This window comes from Artemia sp. Qi Xiang Cuo, chromosome 1 (genome assembly GCF_049724085.1).
Source record: "Artemia sp. Qi Xiang Cuo chromosome 1, ASM4972408v1, whole genome shotgun sequence".
NCBI lineage: Eukaryota > Metazoa > Arthropoda > Branchiopoda > Anostraca > Artemiidae > Artemia > Artemia sp. Qi Xiang Cuo.
Window position 1 is genome coordinate 73,833,269 of NC_142794.1, and position 22,710 is coordinate 73,855,978.

At 33.9% G+C, this 22,710-nt stretch overlaps 2 protein-coding genes across 6 annotated transcripts in view; one reads left to right on the plus strand and one right to left on the minus strand.

The window, feature by feature from the left end:
• Window positions 1-2,408, plus strand: part of B9d2 (B9 domain-containing protein 2) — a 65,907-nt gene extending 63,499 nt beyond the window's left edge. The window contains exon 3 of the mRNA XM_089086886.1: window positions 2,194-2,408. Within this exon, the coding sequence (XP_088943012.1) occupies window positions 2,194-2,363 (170 nt within the window). The 3' untranslated portion in view covers window positions 2,364-2,408. The remainder of the gene's footprint in view (window positions 1-2,193) is intronic.
• LOC148956707 (uncharacterized) overlaps window positions 2,156-22,710 on the minus strand; it is a 63,540-nt gene continuing 42,985 nt past the window's right edge. For 2 of the 5 annotated variants that reach the window (XR_016141564.1, XR_016141560.1), the window contains 3 exons: window positions 11,088-11,446; window positions 6,511-6,665; window positions 2,156-2,289 (listed from right to left, as the gene is read on the minus strand). Coding sequence is in view for 1 of the 5 variants with exons in the window: in XM_089086868.1 (XP_088942994.1) it covers window positions 20,859-20,887 (29 nt within the window). In the remaining 4 variants the exon portion in view is untranslated. Of the gene's footprint in view, window positions 2,290-6,510; window positions 6,666-11,087; window positions 11,447-20,823; window positions 20,888-22,710 lie in introns of those variants that run through there. The other 3 variants (XR_016141565.1, XR_016141561.1, XM_089086868.1) reach the window with 2 other exon arrangements.

Genomic DNA, 22,710 nt, shown 5'->3' on the forward strand with positions numbered 1-22,710 from the left:
TTTATGGCTAATTTTAAACCACTTTATCCATATTGTGCTCCTAAGCCTAGATTATTCAGTTTTGAAAATATTCCCACGCCAATTTCTTACCAGCATTCTTTTCAAAAGTTTTTTTCTATTGACCTTAAGCCAACTTTTCAAAATTTGAACTCTAAAGTCTGATTTTTTTTTCTTGCCCCTTCAAATGTGAGTTTTTTTTACGCTTTAATAGTGAAAGCTTACTTATTATAACCCATTATTCTTAGGATTTATATGTCATATTTCTCATTTTTTTTCACGTTGATTTAGTTTTGTGTTTAGTGCTTTTATACAGTCATTTTTCGTAAGAAATTTATAAGTTCGAGTCTGCCCATGTTGTTTTGGGTCCTACGACTTATAATTTCACTTTTCTATCTCATTTATTTTGACAATTTTAGATTTCTAACTTTCGAATACCAAGACTAAATCATGAAACAGCATAACTAATCATGGCAAACAAAATGTGTAAAAAAAAGATAAGACGGGACAGAAAAATATAAAAAAGTAAAATAATTACTTGCTAGTCGGGAGAGAGAGAGAGAGAGAGAGAGAGAGAGAGAGAGAGAGAGAGAGAGAGAGAGAGAGAGAGAGAAAGAGAAAGAAAGAGAAAGAGGTAAAGAGAAAGAAAGAGAGTAAGAAACACAGAGAGAGAGAGAGAGAGAAAGAGAGATTTTTTAAGATATTACAATCGATTATTTTTCAAAATCTAGGAGCCCCCCCTCCCTTTTTTAGATGTTTCTTTTTGGATCGATCAAGGGGAAACCCTTACTTTAGATAAGTACCTAAGATAATTAACTTAAAAAGGGAAGTTAAAATGTACTTCCTGAGACTGCTCTCCCACTAAATCCATCTCTCAATTTTTTTTTGATTCGATGGATACTCGAAATAAAAACTGGGTTAAGTAGTAGCAGTATACAGTGATTTCTGATATGCTGTGCGCAAAAATTGCCATTAATTCAAGCACAAAAATAATTATGGCAAAAGTAGGTCTGAGACAAAAAAGTTAATATCGTTTTGACTCAAAACATTGATTTACGCAAGAAGTAGCACATATATAATTTGCATCTGCAGCTGACACATAAATTGGAATGCCTTTACAGATTAAAGAACGTGTTTTCATTTTCCATTCTTAAAATCTCGTATCATTCCCTTACTGAATCTGAATCCTATCATAAATATTGCCCTATAATTTACCTCAACGCATTAGTGGTTCATTTACAACCAGTAGCATCATTTCATTCTGAACTAAGGAGGGCTAAGCAACCTCTATGGGCCCCCTAAAATGGTCGACTCATAGTTGTTGAAGAGCAATGTTTCGTGACAGTGTTTAGCACAGGCCTCTCTCAAAATCGACTAATAATAGTAAGAAACAATTTAAAATTGTTTACTGAATACAGAGAAAACTTAAGTTGGAAATTAGTTTACAGTTTTATTGTAACACTGAGAACCGACAAGGTCTCGTTTTTCTAAAAATATTTTCTAATTATGTATTTTATATAATAATTTGATGTACTTAAATATATTTTCTAACCATAGTATTGGAATCCAACAACTTCCTAAGATCCTTTTCATTAAATATTATCATCAGATCTCTCATAACTCTTCTTACTGATCTATTCCAGCATGCCCATCTTGTAGTAAATGATTACTCCAGCTGAAAAACAGTTATGTCAGTGGCTTTCTGAGCATTAAGAAACAGTTGTGTAGGCTGTTATTCATGTTCTTGGTCCTTCTCATTTCTTCTCAGGTAGTAATTTGCTCTTTTTATTATATAGAAAGGGAAACTTTTATAGGTCTATTCATATATATACTTTTAGGATTTAGTATAGCATTTAGTATATCGAATTAGTGTATATTGATAAACGGTTGCTAACCTTAGAGCTGGAATTGTTCGCTCTTGAGACACCAAGGGTACATTTCCCCAGCAGTAACATTAGCTCCAGATGCTTGTGTCCCAAATCCTCAAATTAAACTCAGAGTTCTAAAAGCTGAGTTCTACATCCCTGAGTCAGTATATTTGGAGCTTTGAAAATGATAATCCCATGAAGATATATAATTAAAGACAAGAAACCTGCATTTCTTACAGGCATCATCAAAGTCTCATAAACTTTAATGTTAAGAATTTACTAACCATGTAAAACGCTGTTTTTAATATCGGTCACTCCATTTTCACAGGAATTGCAGAGGAAGCAACAGCCCAAGAATCGTCTGGAAGTTTCCGAAAGTCAAAAGTCTGGTCGAGCAGTTTCCGTCACCAGCTTGAAACAAAGCCTGTGGGATCAGTGGAAATTACAGTTACACTGATATTCAAAAACATGAATTGTCTAGGGATTGCTTACAAGTAATCGTTTTTCTGATGTTTAACTATTATAATTCAGTTAACTGCAAAACTAGCACTTTTTCAGAATTACAGTGGCCCGTACAACAGCAAAAAAACAACAACTAGACAATCCGTGCCTATGAGCTTCATGAAGAAAGATAGAACGAGAAATAAAAAATAATAATTACAAATTTAGAAAGTTAACCTTATGACAAAGAAAGCCATTAATCGAGAATGGGCAAAAAAAGAAAAGGAATGAAAGTGGCACCAACCTTATAAAGCCAATGAAAAGTAAAATGTATATCACCATATGCTTATAGCCCACTTAAACTACGTAAAAATGAATCAATTCCTGAAAGTCAACAACTAAACACGAAAAAAAGGAAAAGAAAGAATTATGAAAAAAATTCATCAGTAGTAAAATGCTTTTTAAAGCATTTTCTTGTACATAGTTTAGTTGATTATTCCGTCATTTGTTTGCGTAAGCACCAAAACTTGTCTACCAAACCATATGTTATCAATTAAGTCTTTGCGCATACATCAGCTAGGCCACCTTAGGATTTAATAACTTTAGTCCTAATATAGATATTAAAGGAAAAAATTCGAATTAAAAGCTTGAGACAATTGAAAAGCTTAAAAGCATTAATTGGCAATAGTAGCAGATAAGGTATCAGTCCCAAGCTAGGGAATCCCAAACTAGGGGAAATACCAAAATATTGCATCTAGATTACTTTTTATTATTCATACGACTTAGAACTGGGATTTTATTTCTGATTTCTTCCTAAACTATGGTTTACTCCTATGTTTGTCTTTAAATAAGAATAGTTTAGATAAGAGGCATTTTTACAAATGACATGACAGAAACATTTATATGACATTTTTCCTAACTCACTTAAGATAAGGAGGTTTTAGGCCTCATAACCTGGGAGGAGGGGCAAGGTATACCACATGATTATAAAAATACAAAATAAATGGAATACAATCTCAGATGTCAGAAAAAAGGGGGGGCAGCCGACCCCCCAGCCCAGGCCTAGAACCACCACTGTTAAGATATGCAACCGAAACATTACACATTTTTCTTACTTCGTGGTTTTCTAATCTGAATCCGATTCTCCGATTTTTCCAATTCTAAAACATTCAGCTTTTCAGCTGCAGATAATAATTTCAGAGCTTGAAATGAAAACTTCGTTGCTAAGATGTGTAAATACAAAATTTCAGATTTTTCTGGGTTTTCTTCGATAAATTCTATTTATGAGCTGCTGATAAATATTTCAATTGTAAGTTTTTATTTTAGGTAATGAAAAAAGGGACGAACACCAGAGTTGCCGTTTAATTTTATTTTTAAACAGCGCATATCGGAAAATTCTCAATATGACCCCCGTAGGAGATTGCTGCACACCCCTACACCCTTTGGAAGACGCCAAAAGACGCAGAAAAGGACTAGACCACGTAAAAAGACAGTCATGGAAGCCAAAAGAAGGGATAAGAAATCACAGGGAATGAAAAAAAGGACAGATAATACCAGGGAGGTTGGAAAGACTAGACAAAGTCTTAAGCTAGTATAGAAATACAGATGAGAAGGGAAAATTTATTCAATCCCTCGTTTTAGTGTGATATTAAATTTTCTTTTTTTAAGTTATTTTTTTAATCCCTCCCCCAAAGACTTATTAATTTTTAAACTTTATAATAGCTAATCCAACCATTTATTTTTAATATCACATATCCTGAGGGGCAGGAGGGCCAGATTAGACCGAGAGTGTTAGATAGACTAGACCACGTAATAAGACAGTTAAGGATTTTGATGTATTTCTATTTAAGGGTTTTGATGTATGATCTTAAGATTAATAAAACTCTTTAAATAATTCTTTTTTACAGAAACCCCCCTTTTTTACTTAAATTCCTAGGAACCTAGCTGGTTTCTAATTGCTTAAACAGATTCTCTCCTCCCCCTACCGTCAATCGGGATTTTTTTTTAAGAGTCTTCTGAATTTCATATTTCTGCAACCAAAGCCTTTATTATCCAACAAATTTCCATTTCTCAAAAATTGAAACTTCTAATTTATTGAAATTGAATGGCGAAAGCCTTTTTTATATATGGAATCTTTCTTTTCCTAAGATTTTTGGAGCTCTAACACTTTAAAATTTAGTTTTCTCAAGTAAAGTCCTTTTAAATTAGTTTCTTGAGAAAAAAGCTAGTTTTCAATCGCTTAAACATGTTGTTTCCTCCCCCAATCGTCAATCGGGCCTACTTGAAGAAGGGCTTGCAATCCTAGATTTTTTTAAGTCTTTTGAATTTCATATTTCTGCAACTAAAACGTTTATTAGCCAATAAATTTCCATTTTCCAAAAATTCAGACTTCTGATTTATTGAAATTTAATGGCGGAAGCCTTTTTTATAACAGGAATCTTTATTCTCTTAAGATTGTCGAAGCTCTAGCAATTTAAGATTTAGCTTTCCCAAGGAAAATCCTTTTAAATTAGTTTCTTGAGAAGAAAGCTAGTTTTCAATTGCTTATCGTCTCCCCCTCCCCTCAATCTGACTTACTTAGAGGCTTACAATCCCATGCTTTTTTTAATCTTCTGAATTTCAGACTTTTGCAAGTAAAGTCTTTATTATCTAACAAATTTCCAGTTTCTAAAAATTTGGCCTAGTCGTTTTACTTAATAGCGGAATCCTTTTTATATCAAGAACCTTTTTTTCCTTAACATTTTCGAGGCTGTAACACTTTAAGATTTAATTTTCTCAAATAAAGCCTTTTTGAATTAGTTTTCTAAGAAACTGTCTTTTTTTTAATTGCTTAAACAAACTTTTTACCTCGTATTTCTAGAATATGCCCAACTTAGCGTATATTTATGGTTAATTTGAAACCACTTTATCCATATTGTGCTCCTAAGCCTAGATTATTCAGTTTTGAAAATATTCCCACGCCAATTTCTTACTAGCATTCTTTTCAAAAGTTTTTTTCTATTGACCTTAAGCCAACTTTTCAAAATTTGAACTCTAAAGTCTGATTTTTTTTTTTCTTGCCCCTTCAAATGTGAGTTTTTTTTACGCTTTAATAGTGAAAGCTTAGTTAGATTTCTAACTTTCGAATATCAAGACTAAATCATGAAACAGCATAACTAATCATGGCAACCAAAATGCTGGTAAAAAAAAAAGATAAGACGGGACAGAAAAACATAAAAAAGTAAAATAATTACTTGCTAGTCGGAAGAGAGAGAGAGAGAGAGAGAGAGAGAGAGAGAGAGAGAGAGAGAGAGAGAGAGAGAGAGAGAGAGAGAGAGAGAGAGAGAGAGAGAGAGAGAGAGAGAGAGAGAGGGAGAGAGAGAGAGGGAGAGAGAGAGAGGGAGAGAGAGAGAGATAAAGAGAGAGAGAAAGAGAGATAGTGAAATAGAGAAAAAGATATAGAGAGATATATATAGAGAGAGAGAGAGAGAGAGAGAGAGAAAGAGATATTTTTTAAGATATTACAATCGATTATTTTTCAAAATCTAGGAGCCCCCCCCCCCCTTTTTTAGATGTTTTTTTTTGGATCGATCAAGGGGAAACCCTTAGTTTAGATAAGTATCCAAGATAATTAACTTAAAAAGGGAAGTTAAAATATACTTCCTGAGACAGCTCTCCCACTAAATCCATCTCTCAATTTTTTTTTTTTTTGATTCGATGGATACTCGAAATAAAAACTGGGTTAAGTAGTAGCAGTATACAGTGATTTCTGATATGCTGTGCGCAAAAATTGCCATTAATTCAAGCACAAAAATAATTATGGCAAAAGTAGGCCTGAGACAAAAATGTTAATATCGTTTTGACTCAAAACATTTATTTACGCAAGAAGCAGCACATTCATATTTAACCAAAGAGAGAAAACCTTCAGAAACTATCACGATGAAAAGCGTGTTCAATTCCAATGGTTTAGTTTTGTGACCTATTTTATAATTAATTGATATGATTTCTTATTTCAATAGAGAAATAGCATAGAAGATTTAGAGTATGGGAGAGACAAATAATACCACTTTTTAAAACCTGATCAGTTCCCCTGTGAAAAATACTAAGCCAATAAAAGAACGAAATGCTTTCTAACCATGCGTTTTTTACAAGTAAACTCTCTGTAATATAATTATGATTATTTCACCCTTTTAAAAACTTAATAAAGATAGTAAATACAAAAAACCTTTTAAACATAAAACTGCTACGCAAGAATTGAAAATTGGAATGGTCTTTGGGTAAGCTAGGCCCAACAATGAAGAAACAGTATACGCGGCATTAGCTATGCCAAGGAGGTCTACTAGTTGATGAAATCCTCTTCCTTCTAACGTCAATGCTAGTCTGCAAAATAAAGATCCTTCAGTTAATCATATTATAGACAATGTATAGACATATAATGATAATATAGATAATATAGATATATAATATATACATAATTTTTGAAATCTATAGTCAAACAATTCGAGGTAAAAAAAAAACTGTAATTAAAGGGCAAATTATGCAAACAGCTACTGAGACTCTAAACAAAAATATAATATTTATTGTGTATACAAACCAAACGGCTTTATTTTGAGGATTCTAATTATGCAAGATTCAATAAGAGTAAACTGTCCATCAAAAGTAGCTAATCTGAGAAAGCTCCTACACAGTTAGAGAATGGGAAAACCCCCCAAGAATCCCTATCTCAACCATTATACAAAGCCGGACCGAGATGCAAGTGCTCCGGAGAACATGTAAACAAGTATAAACATAAGCGACATTCGATTTTTTCACGGGTATACGGGTCAGATTTCTCTTGAACGCAAAATGGGCTTTGCCTTTGTAACATTAAGTTTTAAAGAACATAATTTTAAATTAGTTTATTCCAATACGTATATAAAAATCGGTAATTAGTAGTGCAATGTTATTATTAGATATTTTTAGGAATTACAAGTAGGTTCTAAGTCTCAAGTTGGTTTGCAAAGGCATTTTGAGAAAGTTTCTTCGAAAATACGCGTTCCAAGGTAATATACACTGGACCCTTGAGGGCAGATTAAATGGGAAAACTGTTTGTACGCGCCTAGGATGTAGTAGCCAAAAATCACCAAGCCGTGATCTTACTGGTATATTATCAATATACAGTGAGGGAAATGCTAAAGGAAACTAGTCAAACGGATATTTGTCAATAGAGAAATGGATCGCAAAGCGTGGATTGTTAAGATATTAAATATCTTAACAATCCAGGTGGTAAGGGCTTGTGCTGCCTGATTTGGTGCCTTTATATGCAACCGGACTTCGGTTAAGAACAAAGGTTCAATTCAAATGTTTGGACGAGGCATTTATTGCATTAAATAGACGTATTTAATTCTGGTTTATTCCAGGTTTGAAATCCTTCCAAGATGTGAAAGATTGCACCAACTCTTCGGCCTTTCAGAACCTAGTAGTAAAAAATAACAACAAAAATCCTTCCAACCAGCTCTCCACGTTAATCCCCCCCTCTACATCAAAGTCCCAAGAACAGCCTCGAAGTAGAATAGATCTACATAAGTTATACCACATTCAACTAATGGAAATGGTTAGCTTCTAATTTGAAATGTATAGTAAAAATACATGTGAAAATACTTAAATACATTTAAATAAGCGGTTAGCGCCGATTGATTAACCAAAAATACGTTTTTTGTCATAGTTCATTGAAATACGAAAAACAGCTAATACGTTTAATATGTAAGGAAGACTTATTTTTAGCCATACATCATGATTGGATGATGAATCAAAAAGTTAAGAATCAAAGTTTTTTAAAGGGCCAGAATTACGTAAAATGCCTGATTCCTGAAAGGAGAACACTAACATACATTTGGAAGAATAAATATAGACTAGGCGTGTAATATGGCTATAGAGGAAGGGAGGTCTCTCTTTTTTTGTAGAAACATTGTGATTGACAATTAAGTGATAGCAATTGTATGCTTAAACAGACATAACTAGAAAAGATCGGAGCATTTCAAGAGCGATATTTGTACTTTAACTCTGCCTTCTTGAAATGCTAAGAGATTATGACCATAAAAATCAGTTTCAGGTTTCCAAACATCTGCAGAGAAATCACAATTTCCGCCATTACGATTAATCGTTCCATTGCGAGTAACCAAATTTTTTTTTAAGCGATTATAGCTTATTCTTTTCTATCTAGGTTAAATTTTGAATTTCTCAGTTTTTTCTCAGGACTAACGCCATCTTGGAAGTTTACAAAAATACATCCATTCGGGAATCATTATTTCGGTTTTGAATAAAGCACATGATTTACTAGAAAATGATGTTTTTACTCTAATATTAAATAAAAAAACTGAAATATAAGCCAGCAAAAGATCATAGGATAAATAAGAAATGTAACATTTTAGTTGAACATTGAATTTTGGTTTATGTTTCATCAAATAGAAGAGAATTGGTTAGCTTTTTTCCCCAGAAATCTGTTAAATTTTTTAATAGAATAAAATCAGTTTAATTGAGCCTTGATGACGGTAAGGATAAAATTTGCACTGATCGAAAATCAACCCCTAAGATCTGAATTTCAAGGTTTAGAGGAAAACTGTCAAATTTATTTCATGAACCAAATTACTACTGTTTACGCTCGACTGAAGTAAACTAAAACCGCAATCTCGATTAGAACCGCGCTCGGATAGAAAAAAAAAATCCCAATGAAATACCAAAAAAAGTATTCTTTGGAAGTGAAGAATCCAGGACTGATTTAAAAACATTCTTAGTTTTAAAGGTCGTGCTTTAATATAAGTTTTTTTTTATATATTCTGTGGGAGTAAAATGTAGTTAATCATTACTCCAAAACGTTATTACGTCAACAACTTTCTAAAAATATCGAATAAAGGAAGTGAATTTGGCAGACATTATCTATATATGTGAGTTGCCTGGTATAGCTGTCCATATATTAATACCTTAAAGCGTCCTCATGGTTTCAAAGGATGGAAGCTACACCAACTTTGATGCAATAAACTCTGTTAGAAGGCTTTTCTATATTCATCGGAAGATCTTCAAGCAAGTCTTTACTGCAAACTGAAACTGAACAATGACCTTTTCAATCTCGCAGTTGAAACTGAAAACTGAAATACGGTCTCTCGCAGTTACTGTAAAACTGAAACTGAACAATGACCTTTTCAATCTCGCAGTTGAAACTGAAAACTGAAATACGGTCTCTCACAGTTACTGCAAACTGAAACTGAACAATGACCTTTTCAATCTCGCAGTTGAAACTGAAAACTGAAATACGGTCTCTCGCAGTTACTGCAAACTGAAACTGAACAATGACCTTTTCAATCTCGAAGTTGAAACTGAAAACTGAAATACGGTCTCTCGCAGTTACTGCAAACTGATACTGAACAATGACCTTTTCAATCTCGCAGTTGAAACTGAAAACTGAAATACGGTCTCTCGCAGTTACTGCAAACTGAAACTGAACAATGACCTTTTCAATCTTGCAGTCTGGTCGCCTGTCTGTAAAACTTATCTGTATTACTCGTACACTTATTTATACATTATTTATAGCTTCAAATATTCACATTATTTTTTTGCAATTCTATACTGATATTGTGCTCATCTCAAAGAATTTTAATATTGCATATCCTACTACATGCATAGATCGTCTTTGGCATTTATTTGGAAATTTCGTGCTTTATGCAGCATTTAGAATGTCTTCAACGTTGTCGACAGGCAAAATTTTAAATAGTCTCTTCAACTGTGACGGAGATACAAGAAAGGAAGTAGAAAATAACGAAAAAGTTTATGATACTTTGGATGTGAATGAAGATTTATTCTGTGAGTAAAAATTAGTGACAGTGCTAGAAAGATTGAAAAAAAAAGATCCAAGGTGCTGATAGTGTGTTAAATGAGTTTTTTAAATGCGGTGGTTGTAAAGTTAGAGATAAGTTACTGAAGATTATGAACATAATTTTTAAAATCTGGAAAGTTTCTAGCAATTTTAAAAAAATTATACTTAAACCACTCTACTACCATTAGAAGCTAAAGTGATGACAGTAGTCAAACACGGTTTTGAATCGTGGGCGCTCCTAAAGACGGAGGAGAACTTGATACATATTTTCCAGAGAAATTACCTACGGATTCTTTTGGGTAACCGCCTGTCTGACCGTATTTCAAACAGTAGGCTATACGAAAAATGTTATTAATTCCCGCTTTCTAAAGTTATAATGAGAGAAAGGTTGAGATGGTTAGGACAAGTTCTGTGGACGAAGGATGACATATTTTCAAAGATACTCTTGTCGGAAAACCGTCTAGGTTCAAATAAAAAGCGGGTGGTTCCTAAATGGAGTGCGAAGATGTCGTGTGCAAAGATTTAAGGGATATGGGAGCTTCTTGGGAGGGTGTAAAGAGAGAGACTTTAAATAGATTGAGATAGAGGAGTAGCATGTGTAACTGTGATGGCTTCAGATCGCTTGGTACTGCGGTGAGTAGTAGTATTCCTGAATCAGCTTCATTGGCAGTTGTTTTTCGTTTTTTCGAAAAGCGTTTTTACATTTTGTATTACTATAAGATGAACTTCGCTCTTTACTAGGTTGCAGCAATCAGTCTAACCTTGAAATTGAATTAATTAATTCTTCTTATTGAAAAAGAAGGTTTTATAGCAGACAAACTCACAGATAAGAAGAAAGGGAAATAGCCTTAGAAAAAACGGAAAAATACTTAGAAGATTTATAGCAGACAAACTCATAGATAAGAAGAAAGGGAATATCCTTAGAAAAAACGGAAAAATACTTAGAAGATTACAGAAAAAAACTTCTTTGAATGTCCACGGTTGTCACAGGGGGTGGCAAATTGAGTAAAAATATTTGTTGACAGACTTGCTTCAGAGTGATCTGATAGTAATTCATTTCGACACTCATTCCCTGGATGGCAGTTCATTGCAGACTGATAAGAGAGTGAAGCAGAATTATCACACGTTTTTATCATTTGTGGCGTGGGAAATGATTCTGATGTGATAGAAGTTCCGTCAACTTTTTCAACAGTATTATGAAACTGAATCTCCACCGTCAAAACATGAAATAAAGTTTCAATTCTTCCAATAGTTCTGCGCCCATACTTGTCTCCGTGTCGATAATTCTATTCGGATATCTGGTCTCTGGTAGCTGAAAGTAAGAGGTTGAATGTGAATACCAAACAAGATTTATCTGAGAAAGACAAAGGTGTGTGCAATGAGACTTGTATTTTGATTTAAAATTATTGCTACCATTTGTTTCATTGCCCTGGACTTGCAAAATTTTGTAGGTAGTTTATGAGAGAGAAAAAAAAGCCATAAATACAATTTTAGAAACATTTAACAAATAGTTTTCTGCAAAAAACAAAACAAACTTTTAGAATTAACTGTTGAACGAAGAGGGATGCAATTTTCTTTTCATACTCATCAATTCTTCTCAGGGGCGGATCCAGGATTTTTTGTAGGGGGAGGGGACAAAATAGATTGATCCTATAAACTTGCGTTAGGAACAAGTTTAATTAAACCAAACTTGCGTTAATTAAGTAAATTACACTACTTTAGACGACGTTAGGGGGTGCGAGCCCCCCTCGCTCCCCTCTGGATCCGCCACTGATTCTCCTTCAAGAGCTAATGAAAAATAATATCTACTAAGTTTTTATACTATATATATTTGCTCATGAGATACGCCATCTTCAAATTCCGAAGGACTAAAGACTTTCTCTTGGTGTGAACTAAAAAAAAATAGACAAAGGCTCTGTTCAACTGTAGAATGAGCAAAGACCTTATTTTTTTGCAAAAACAAGCCGGAGACAAAAAAGGCACGTGGTCCCTTGTTACTGGCTCCCAACGGAGTAAATTATGTAGTTTCCTGCTGAAAATGAATCTATAGATGCTGTTTTGTGGTTATGAAAATTTGCATATCAATCTTTTCCCTTCCTTGTATCTCTCTTCTTAAAAAGTAATGGTCCAAAAAAAGAAATAAAAGTTAAATTTATTTCAACAGATTCAGAAACGTCATTTGAGAATTAAGCGATCCCTAGTTTTATTGTTTTAGTTTATAGATAAAGCGTGTTATATAATTTTCTTTTCTGAGAATCATCTAAAACATGGGTCGGCAACCTTTTGTTGTAAAAGGGCCAAAAGTTTACTTTGGGATATTACGCGGAGCGCACTTAGGTCACATGTCATTAAACTCTAGTCTAGTATTTTAGGTATACTTTAATTAGTAGAGTACATCTACAATATTTATATACAAATATTTTAGGTTTAAAAATTAAACGCTTAATGTATATTTTTACTACATTAATAGTATTTAATACAATCAATGACGTTTTCGTTGTTGCATTTGATTTGCAAGTTTTTTTTTACATAACCTTGTATTTTTGTAGTAGAAACGTGGATTTTTCCATCCCAATGTATGTCCGATAACCGAGAAAAGTCTTAGTTTTTTGGATATTTCAGAATTGAAAAAAGTATACTTACAAATACATGTACTACCAAACATAGTAATTAATTGCTCAGCAAGCCTTTTTAATTCCTCGTAGTTTTCAGAAGGCAAACTTCCATTGGAATCTTCCAAGGTGTTTTTTTTCCTTAAAAGCTATTTTAAGTGTGGTATCACTTTGCAAATATATCAGCTTGATTTGCAAATCAGTTGGTACATTACTGATATCCACTGCGAAGGGGTTTTCGAAAATATCCATCTTAAGTGAGATCTTTGAGAAATCAGGAACCCGATTTTCAAACTCAGTTTGAACTATTATTAATGCACTTTTCATTTTAGTATTTTGCCAAACAAAATCTATACCAGATTCTTTTACTGCTTTCTTGTAGCCTAATTTGGAAAATTATCGATGTGAATATATCCTTAAGGTGATGAATATATATCAAAAATAGATTTTGACTGATCCACCTGCTGAGTTTGCTGGAGCACCAGTTAGCATGTGAGGCTGAAAAATTTTCCTTGGAAATATAAATTAAGGTGGTAAATACTGACGGCTTGCAGAAACAGTGCCGACCATGGTCACAAGGATAGCTCTATCTGATAATGTTACCTTGCACAATATCATTTGACCCCTCTCCCTAAAAACTTTAGGAGGAACATGAACAGTGGTCACAAAATTTTCGTCACAGTTGTATATGTTACTAGCATTAAAATTAAGCTTCTCTAGAACTGACTTCGGATTTGAGAAGAACTGTCCAATGTTGACTCTGTTAAAGCTCGTTGCATGACTCAAGCTTGTGGGTTCAGGCTTGCGTAGTAACAGTTGTGGATTTTAAGCTCGAAAACCTACCAGCCAGTCTATCCCTGTCTTTTTGGCATTGCTCCAGTTTGAGGGATTGTCTTGTTGTTTGCTATAGCAAAGTAGTTGATACAGTCAAAGTCATATGCACTGGTAATTGTAGTTACAATTAGTTGGGGTAGCAGTCGCAATTAGTCACATTCACAAGTGTTTGCAGTTGGAAGCAGTCATAAATTCAAATAGTAAGAAAAAGCCACAGCTTGGAAAAGTCACAATAGCAGTAGTACTAATTGTATAAGTAGTAGTTGTAGCAGCCCTCAAACGTTCAATTTATTATTTTCAGCTGTTTTTCAGATATTGCTCATATGCCCTTTTGATAACCTGCATGCATAGAGTACATATGGATTTTGTTCAATATCCCTTGATACTTTCACCTTAATGTCCTTAGACATCCCATATATATTGAAGATAGACCATTTCAACATCCATATTTAGTTGTAAATCCCCCTCAAGAGGTCCCTAAGTTTCAACTTAATACCTTTATCCGTTCCTAAGATGCCGTAATATGCCCTTAGGACGAACTTGGACGGACATAGAGTCTTTTGATTTTGTTCAACATTCCCAATAATATGCTTTAAAACTTCCAACGTACCCCCCTTTTTCCTGGGATATTGCACATATACTCTTTTGATAATCTGGATATGTATTGTACCTTTTGATTTAGTTTTACTCCCCCTCTAATTTCCCTGAAAGTGGAAACTTAATACCTATTCGGTTCCTGAGATATTGTATTTATGCTCCTCTGAGAACCTGGATGTACTTCAACCCTTTTGAAAAAAAGTATGATTTGATAAGCAATTTAAAGAACCTTGTTTTAGGACACATTGGCATTTCCAAAACAGGGAGTCATATTTAAGGTCCTAGTCCTCCATAATCCTATAAAAATTGATAAATACCTGCAGTCTGTTGATTTGCACGATTTTTAAGATACTACATTGGATGCAAAGAAATAACTTTTTTTCGTTTTAATGTTCTTTTTCTATCTCTACTTTCATTACAAAAATTCCAGCTTTTCTGTAATATTTTCTTGTATTTTTAAAAATTCTGCTAGTTATTCATTACAAGCTATATTTTCATCATTCATGATATGTAAATTTATTATATACTCCAGTATCCAAACTAAAACCTTATGGTGAAAATTAAACCACAGAGAAATAGAGATTTTTTTATACTGGCTTTAATATATTTATAGAAATATTATATATTTAAATAAAAGAGCTAATCAGAATATTACAACAAAGGTTTGTTTGTTACCCAAACATAAATACCCGCATTAGAGTTTCAATTCCACACTCCCCTTTCTAGCAAGCGAGGGGTATGGATGCCCGTATCACTCGCCAGCAACCTCTCAGTTATCAGTCTACCATTTAAGCTCAGATACAATGTTTTACTATTTTAAAACATGACAAACTAGACAACCCGTGTTAGTTCCAATTGGCAAACTTCATTTAAGTACACAATCTAGTTTCCAGCTGCCAAACCCTTTCTTCCCTCGCTACATCCTCCCACTTGAAATTTCGAAGATGAAAGACTTCAGCCAGTGTCTACTCCTGGCAGGACAATCTTTAATCACATGACTCCTAGTTTCAACGGTCATCTGCCATTTTCGGAATAAAGGCAAGTCAATCCTCCCAATTCGGGAGAGGGGCTTCCCAAATTTTCCAATTCGTGTTATGGCTTCATTTACCATTCTTATCTTCGATCTACTTAGTCGTAGTATATGTTTAGTCAGTATGGGATTAAGCTTCAGGGACTCACCCTATGCTTCATTGTATCCCGCTTTCCTTTGCCAGTTGTCGTCCGTTCTTCAATTACACCATCTCCTTACTACCACTTCCCAACCGCTCCGAAAAATAGAGATAAATTGTTCTGGTCCATATTCTATCAGTGAGGTCTAAGCTTCGAACGCTTCATCCACCGTCTCATTACCCTCAATCCCAGAGTTTCCTGGGACCCATATCAATGTAATTCAGTGTTCTTTGGTTACTAGATTGTACAGTTCTTCATAGGAATTCCATTCATTACTTTGCAGACTCTATGTATTCTAAAGAGCAATAAGAGATTTTTGGTTGTCCGTTAGAATTTACATGTTTCTACCTGCACAATCCTTGAGCATCAGCGATCATGTTGCCCGTTCTGTTCGAAACAGTTCAGCTTGAACATCGTAGAAAAACTACCAAGATGATAACTGGCTATATCTTTAACCAGATTGGGTGTATTTATCGGTATAATACCTTCCCAGTTCCAGGTTTCTCTTCAAATCACAAATTATTCGTAAACCAAATTATCGCGTTACTTTTATGGAGCAGCTCTAAATATTGCTCTATTTCTCTTCAAAGAAATAAATCTAGAGAAGACAAAGGGATATATGGCCAGAATGAGGAAAAGGAAGAGAAAAATTAGACACATATTTCGAAATAAATAAGGCGTCTTCAGTGTTAAAAGAAAAAACGAGAAAAAAATAACTGAAATCTACAACGAAAAGAATATATATATATATATATATATATATATATATATATATATATATATATATATATATATATATATATATATATATAAAGTGAAAATAAAACAACCAAACCAATAAATATAAATAATCGATGCTTACATATACAATTAGAGAACTAATGTAATGAACACACAGCTACTGGCAAATGAGTTTAATTATTCTTCTGAGAAATAACCCTTATGTTAGCATCCAATGCTGCCAATCTTTGTGATTTTCTTATTTAATTTAATCCCTTGAAGATTTTACAAGACTTTGCTAGAATTTTTTATTATAGTTTTTTTCTTATAATATCATAATTAGGACCAATATTTACATTTCAAATGTGATTTTAGTAGCCAAATCTGCAAAATACATTTTTTTTTCTAATTTCTTAGGCTTCTCTTAACCATTGCATGAAACTCTTATCATTAGAAATGGCTGTTGCTTCCTCACATTGAACAAAACAATCGGGATGATAAAAATATATATCCTGCAAAGCCGAAACAAAAATTTCCGGAACCTTTCTAAATTTGAGAGAATTATCTTCGGAATTGCGATGCTCAATAACACACTCGACAAACTGTTGGTAGGTTCGGCCAATGTAAAATTAACGATACAAGCAAGGACTTCTATATACTCCGCCTACCTAAAATGCCACAAGTTTCATCTTTCCCGGTATTTAGAAAGTTACCCAAGGGCCTGATGGATTTAAAGCAAGTTTCAAGGTCATGTTTCAACGAAATATCCTTAGGTTTCACACCAAGGACTGGTACATTAGGTAAAGAAACCAGTTCGGCTTTAGATTTTTTATTCGATTTGTCTCTTATCCTTTATGGCTATCTGGAATTGCCTCTTGGCTTTTATTGCTAGGATGATATTATCAATAGGCATCTGTAATTCCTCAAATTTAAACATCACTCAGTTGCAGATACCAACGTGGCTTTTATTTTACTTTTTTCTGGCTCGTATCTCCTTCTTATTTGTCCATTGACGAACAATCTGCAGCCTGACATTGCTTTTTACTTCTTCTCTACAAAATTTTCTATACATTGGAGTCCTAATATTAGCTCCATGAATGCCATGGCAAAATCGGTCTATTTGGCAAAATCAGCCTGATTACATTCTTATTTAGTACATAATGATCCAGAATCAGGTCCCAATTCATACCCATCAGTCATTGGCACTGCATACAAGAGGCTGTGGCTTCCGAGTCCTTTCTTTGCAGTGAGTTTTACAGCTTAACTGTTGGTCTATAAGGATCCCAAAGTATATCACCCGTCTTTTTAAGGAAAACGGGTGATCATTATGTTTTAAGAGGATAGAGAACTTGCCATTTCTGCGATTATTTCGAACTTTTCTGGAGCTAAATGTAGTTTTGATTTTTACAACCATGTTTAGATTTCCTACGGCATATTCTATTCACCTACGACTATCTGCTCAATAAGAATACTAGATTATCCGCATAGCCCTGGGTAAATCCAGAATGCTGTTCTAAAATTTTCAATAAACTATTTGTGATAAGATCCCCCATATATGGAAAACTTACTATTTCCTACGGGGACTCCTGATGAGCAATTCAGAATGCATTCAATGGATAGAGGAGTCACTAGTCACAGCCTGTTCATGTTGGGTTGGATATGCCTATTAGTGACCATTTTTACCTTTCTTTTCATTTAAACATTCAAATTCCATCTTTTAAAGTTATCCATCGTTCTAGTCAAATTGTAAATAAAATGATCTGGGATCGGGAAAAAATGTGCAAATATCATGAAGAATCAGATGCACTTTTAGCTAAAATAATTGTAAATTATTCTAAGGATGTTGATCAAATTGACATTGATCTATTTTACCTTGAAATTGTTCATAGTTTAAAAGTCGGGGCTAATAAAGCATTTAGAACTGATTCTTTCCGTCGTGGATCTCGTGTTTTAGGTTGGAACCTTAACACGATTTTAAAGCAAAGCCAAAAGAATGCATCTCAAGCTTGTTACCTTTGGAATTGCGCGGGAAAACCGCAATCCGGACCATTTTATGATGGTATGAAATTAACTAAACGCGTTTTTCGGGCTGAGTTGCGTTTGCATAATGAAATTATAAAAGATGAAATTGGTTCAAGGATTACTGGTGATAAGAATGAGCTTTGGAGTTTGGTTAATTCTAGACGTCGTAATAATAATTGTTCACCGGATTCTAATAGTTCTCTGAAACTAGATGATTGGATAACTCATTATAATCAAGTTTTTTCATCCGGTGATGCGGCAGTTGAATCACGGCTCGACTCTTTATTACCGGAAGAAATTTCAAAGCCCCGCCCAAATAGTAAAATATCTTTCTGTTGATGATGTAACGGTAGCAATTAAAGCTCTAAAAAGTAAGCATTCTTTTGATCATGATGGTATACATTCAAACCATATAAAATGGGCATCCCCCAAAGCAATCCTTCTCCTCGCTACTCTTTTTACTACTATTCTTTCTTCTGGAGTTCTTCCAACTAGCTTTTCTCGTGCTACCACTTCACCCCTTTCAAAAAAAGGAGGGAATACGAATCGATGTTCTGATTACAGGCCGATTACTATTTCGTGCCAGATTAGCAAAGTTTTTGAGTTAGTTTTATTAAAGTATTTGGAGTCTTGTAACCAAGGCCTGAATCAAATTGGGTTCCGCAAGGGTCTAAGCATGGATGTTGCTCATACCCTCCTTTCAAGAATAATATTCTTTTGTAAGCAATGGGATAGAGTTTATACACTTGCATTAGATTTTGCGGCAGCATATGATTCAATTATCCATTCTTGGGCTATGACTGCGCTTCTGAAGAATAATGTCCAACTACCAGTAGTTTTGGTTATAAAAAAGTGGTATGGCTCCTCTCGTATTCGTATTAAGTGGAAGAATCAGTTTAGTGATTATAATGTTAAGTTATGTAGGGGGCTGAGACAAGGAAGCATTATTTCTCCTTTGATTTTCAATATTTCTGTTTTGGGGCTATTTGATCAAATTCAGTTGACTTTTATTTATGGTAAAGGTTATGTTCTGTTGTGGATTGCTTACGCAGATGATTTACTCCTTTTGAGTCGATCGCTTCAGTCACTTCAACAAAATGTAGATTTTTTAGCAAAGGTTTTTAGTGAGCATGGACTTCGTTTTCGCCCTGAAAAGTGTCAGTTTTTAATTCTTGGTCCTAAGGCTAATGATCTCGTTAATTCAGAAATTTCTGTCCGTACTTATGATAGCATTTTAAAACCTTTGGAATCTTTTTATATCTTGGTGTGCCTTATGGACCAACTTTAGCTCTATGCCGTGCTTCTATTTCTAAAGCAGGTAAAAGTAGAATAGCGTCTAGTTTCGGGGCAGTAATTTGTCTTCGCGATCTTCTTTCTCGGAAATCACTGGCTCGGGTATATAATACAGTCGCTTTGCCTCAAATTTTATTTTTTTCATAGCTTCTCCCGTTTTTTAGAAATATTAATATTGCGCATGTAAAAACAAAATTTTTTAATTTTTCTAATTTCCTCTGCCGCTTTTCTAAATCAGAATCAAATACTTTTTTAATGAATGCATATAAAATAAAAAATCCTGTTGATGTTTTGGAGAAAAAGCAAAAGAATTTTTTATCCAAATTAAATGTTTTTCTCATAATTTATATAGAGCTGCGCACGAAGCTTAATTTATTTTATTTGATTTAATTTTTGAATGAAGTGTTAATTTGTGAAGTGTTAATTTATTATCTATTGAATGAAGTGTTAATTTGTGTGGTAATTTTGATTGAAGGCCTTTGCGTATTTGTTGTTATATAGTTTAAAATAATTTTATGGCCTGTTGATTAGCGGTTATTATTTTTATTTATTTCTTTTTTACTCTTCGTATTCGGAGGAAATAAAAAGTTTTAATTGAATTGAATTGAAAACACATGAGGAGAATACTTAAAAGAAAGCAAAAAAAAAGCAATATAACAAACAATTAGCCCTGCGTAAGCTTTCGCTTGGTTGGAGTAACCCCTTAAACACGGGAATTAAATTTAAAAAAGACAAGAAGTGAAAAGAAAAAAAGAAAAAAGGAAAAAAAAAATCTGCATTTGCCCCACTCCAGGTTACACAACCCTTCCACAACCAAAAATAAATTCCACCAACCAACACACTCAAAAACTCCTTGTTTCCATCCAACAATTAAACAAATTAATTGCATTAAATGTTTTTTTTTTGTTTTTTTTTGGTGGGAAACTGGAGAGCGAAGGAAATTCAATTTAACAATTTTTCAAAAATCATACAACTGGAGACAAACTGTTTTAAGATCTTTATGGAAAACACCTACATTTGCTGAATTTTTCAAAAATTCCGGCAAATTATTCCAAACATTTGGCCCAATATGAAGTATTGAAAATAAAGATCTAGTTCTAACGACTTGAGGTGTCCTTACTTCATTAGCATATCGTGTAGGATAGCAGTGCATTTCATCACCAGAAGTAAATAGATTTAGGAAACACTTACGAACCAATTTGGAATAATAATTATACATGAACAATGCATGATAGAATTTTCTTAGACCTGACAGAGGGATAATTTTTAACTGTACATATTAAGATATAACTGATGTTTCTTTACTATCTCCGGTCAACACTCAAAGTGCCATGTTCTGCATCACACGCAGTTGCTTCAAGTGGATAGAAAACGTACTAGACCATATACTCACACAATAAACCAAATACGGGTGGACTATAGAGAAATAAATTATTCTCACCAAATAATTCGGGAATACGTTCTTTAACTTTCTCATTATTCCAACATTTCTTGTAGTTTTACAACTAAAAAAAGATACATGATTTTTAAAACTAAGGCATTCATCAACAATAACACCAAGATATCTGATATTATTGGTACGCTTGACTACATAATTGTCTATTTGTATATCAATGATCCAAGAGTAGCAATTAGAAGAACTACCATACACAAGAAACCCTGATTTATTATGATTTAACAAAAGTTTATTTACTCTCATCCACTTATCTATACATAGTATACCCTTTTTCATTATTTCTGTTAAATCAGCTGAAGTCTTTGCTGCCACAGCAAAATGGGTATCATCAGTAAAACTGGGAAGGAAAACCTTAGAATTAGTATATAAACCTTGAAAATTATTTATCAAACTCATTACAGAAAAGCTCAAGTCATTGATATATGTACTAGGAATAAAAGGGGGCCTAAAACAGAACCCTGGGGCACACCAAATTCAACTACTCTTTCACTCGACTTAACTACAGATATTTCTACATATTCTATCCTACCACTCAAAAAGGATTCAAGTAACTTCAATGCCTTTCCTGATATTCCACAATTTTCTAGGTTCCACAATAAAATTACATGGTCAACAGTGTCGAACATTTTTACAATATCTAAGAAAATGGACGTCACTTTAAAACCCTGGTCTAGAGCATCATTTACAAACGTAGTCAACATTAAAACTGCCTGTTCTGTAGACATCCCTTTATGAAAACAAATTGATTATGATGAAAAAACAATCCAAAATTTTCCAAAAACTCAGATACTCTAATGTTTAGAAGTTTCTCTAAAGGAGGGATATCGGCCTATAATTACTTACATTATTCTACTCTCCTCCTTTAAATAAAGGGATCGCCCTTACATCTATAAGGCACTCAGGATATAAACCATTTTTAAAGCTTTCATTAATCATGTACACAATTTGATACGATATGACAGAATAAAAATTGCCTTAAATACCTTCACCGACATTAAATCAGACCCTGCAGCACTATTTCGCATAATTTTTACCACATCATTCATCTTCGAAGTCAATATCATTAGCCTGGACTTCGGGGCTTAATCTGATGCCTCCTGTCTCTGTGTTCCGCAGGATTTAATCAACCATAATCACAAAAAGTAATGGTGGTAGAACAAACCTCTTTTTTACTCCTGACAAAATCCGAAGAAACGAGTTTGGCCCTTTGGTGTCTTGACACAACTTTCACTATCCTCATACATGGCGGTAATAATCGTCACTATTTTACCAAGGATTCCATAATGGATGAGAATCTTCCATAGGCTTTCACGATATACGGAGTATGCCTTATCGAAGTCCACCAAGATCATAAAAATCTTCGAACGGAACTCTCTACTTTCTTCAGTTAGAAGTCACTTAGAAGCGTGGATATAAGGTCCGCATATGAATGATTTGGTCAGATGTCATACTGTTCGTATCAGAGGTGATGATCAAGTTGTTTTCGGATTCTCTGTAGGATCATATGTGAGAGCATCTTCCCAGGTGTTGACAGTAATGGTTCATTTACACATTACAGAAAGCCGTCCGTACCTTTTCGAACGATGGCCCAGAAAACGCTACGTTTCAAGGCAAAGTTTTCAAATAGGTGCATCAGTATGATCTAAATTTAAATTCTGAATCGAATGGTCTATTTATTTCCTACCTATCTCATTATGGTCCTATGTCCTAAATTTACCCTAAAAGTTGTAACGAAATTAGCTGTAGCGCCCCTAGCTATAATCAAAACATTAAGAAGGATATAATGTTCTTACCCTCCTCTAAAAGCTGTTGAGCAATAGAGCCAAATGACACTATTTGTCTAGGTTTCCTTATAGCCTGTGTTAGCAGTAT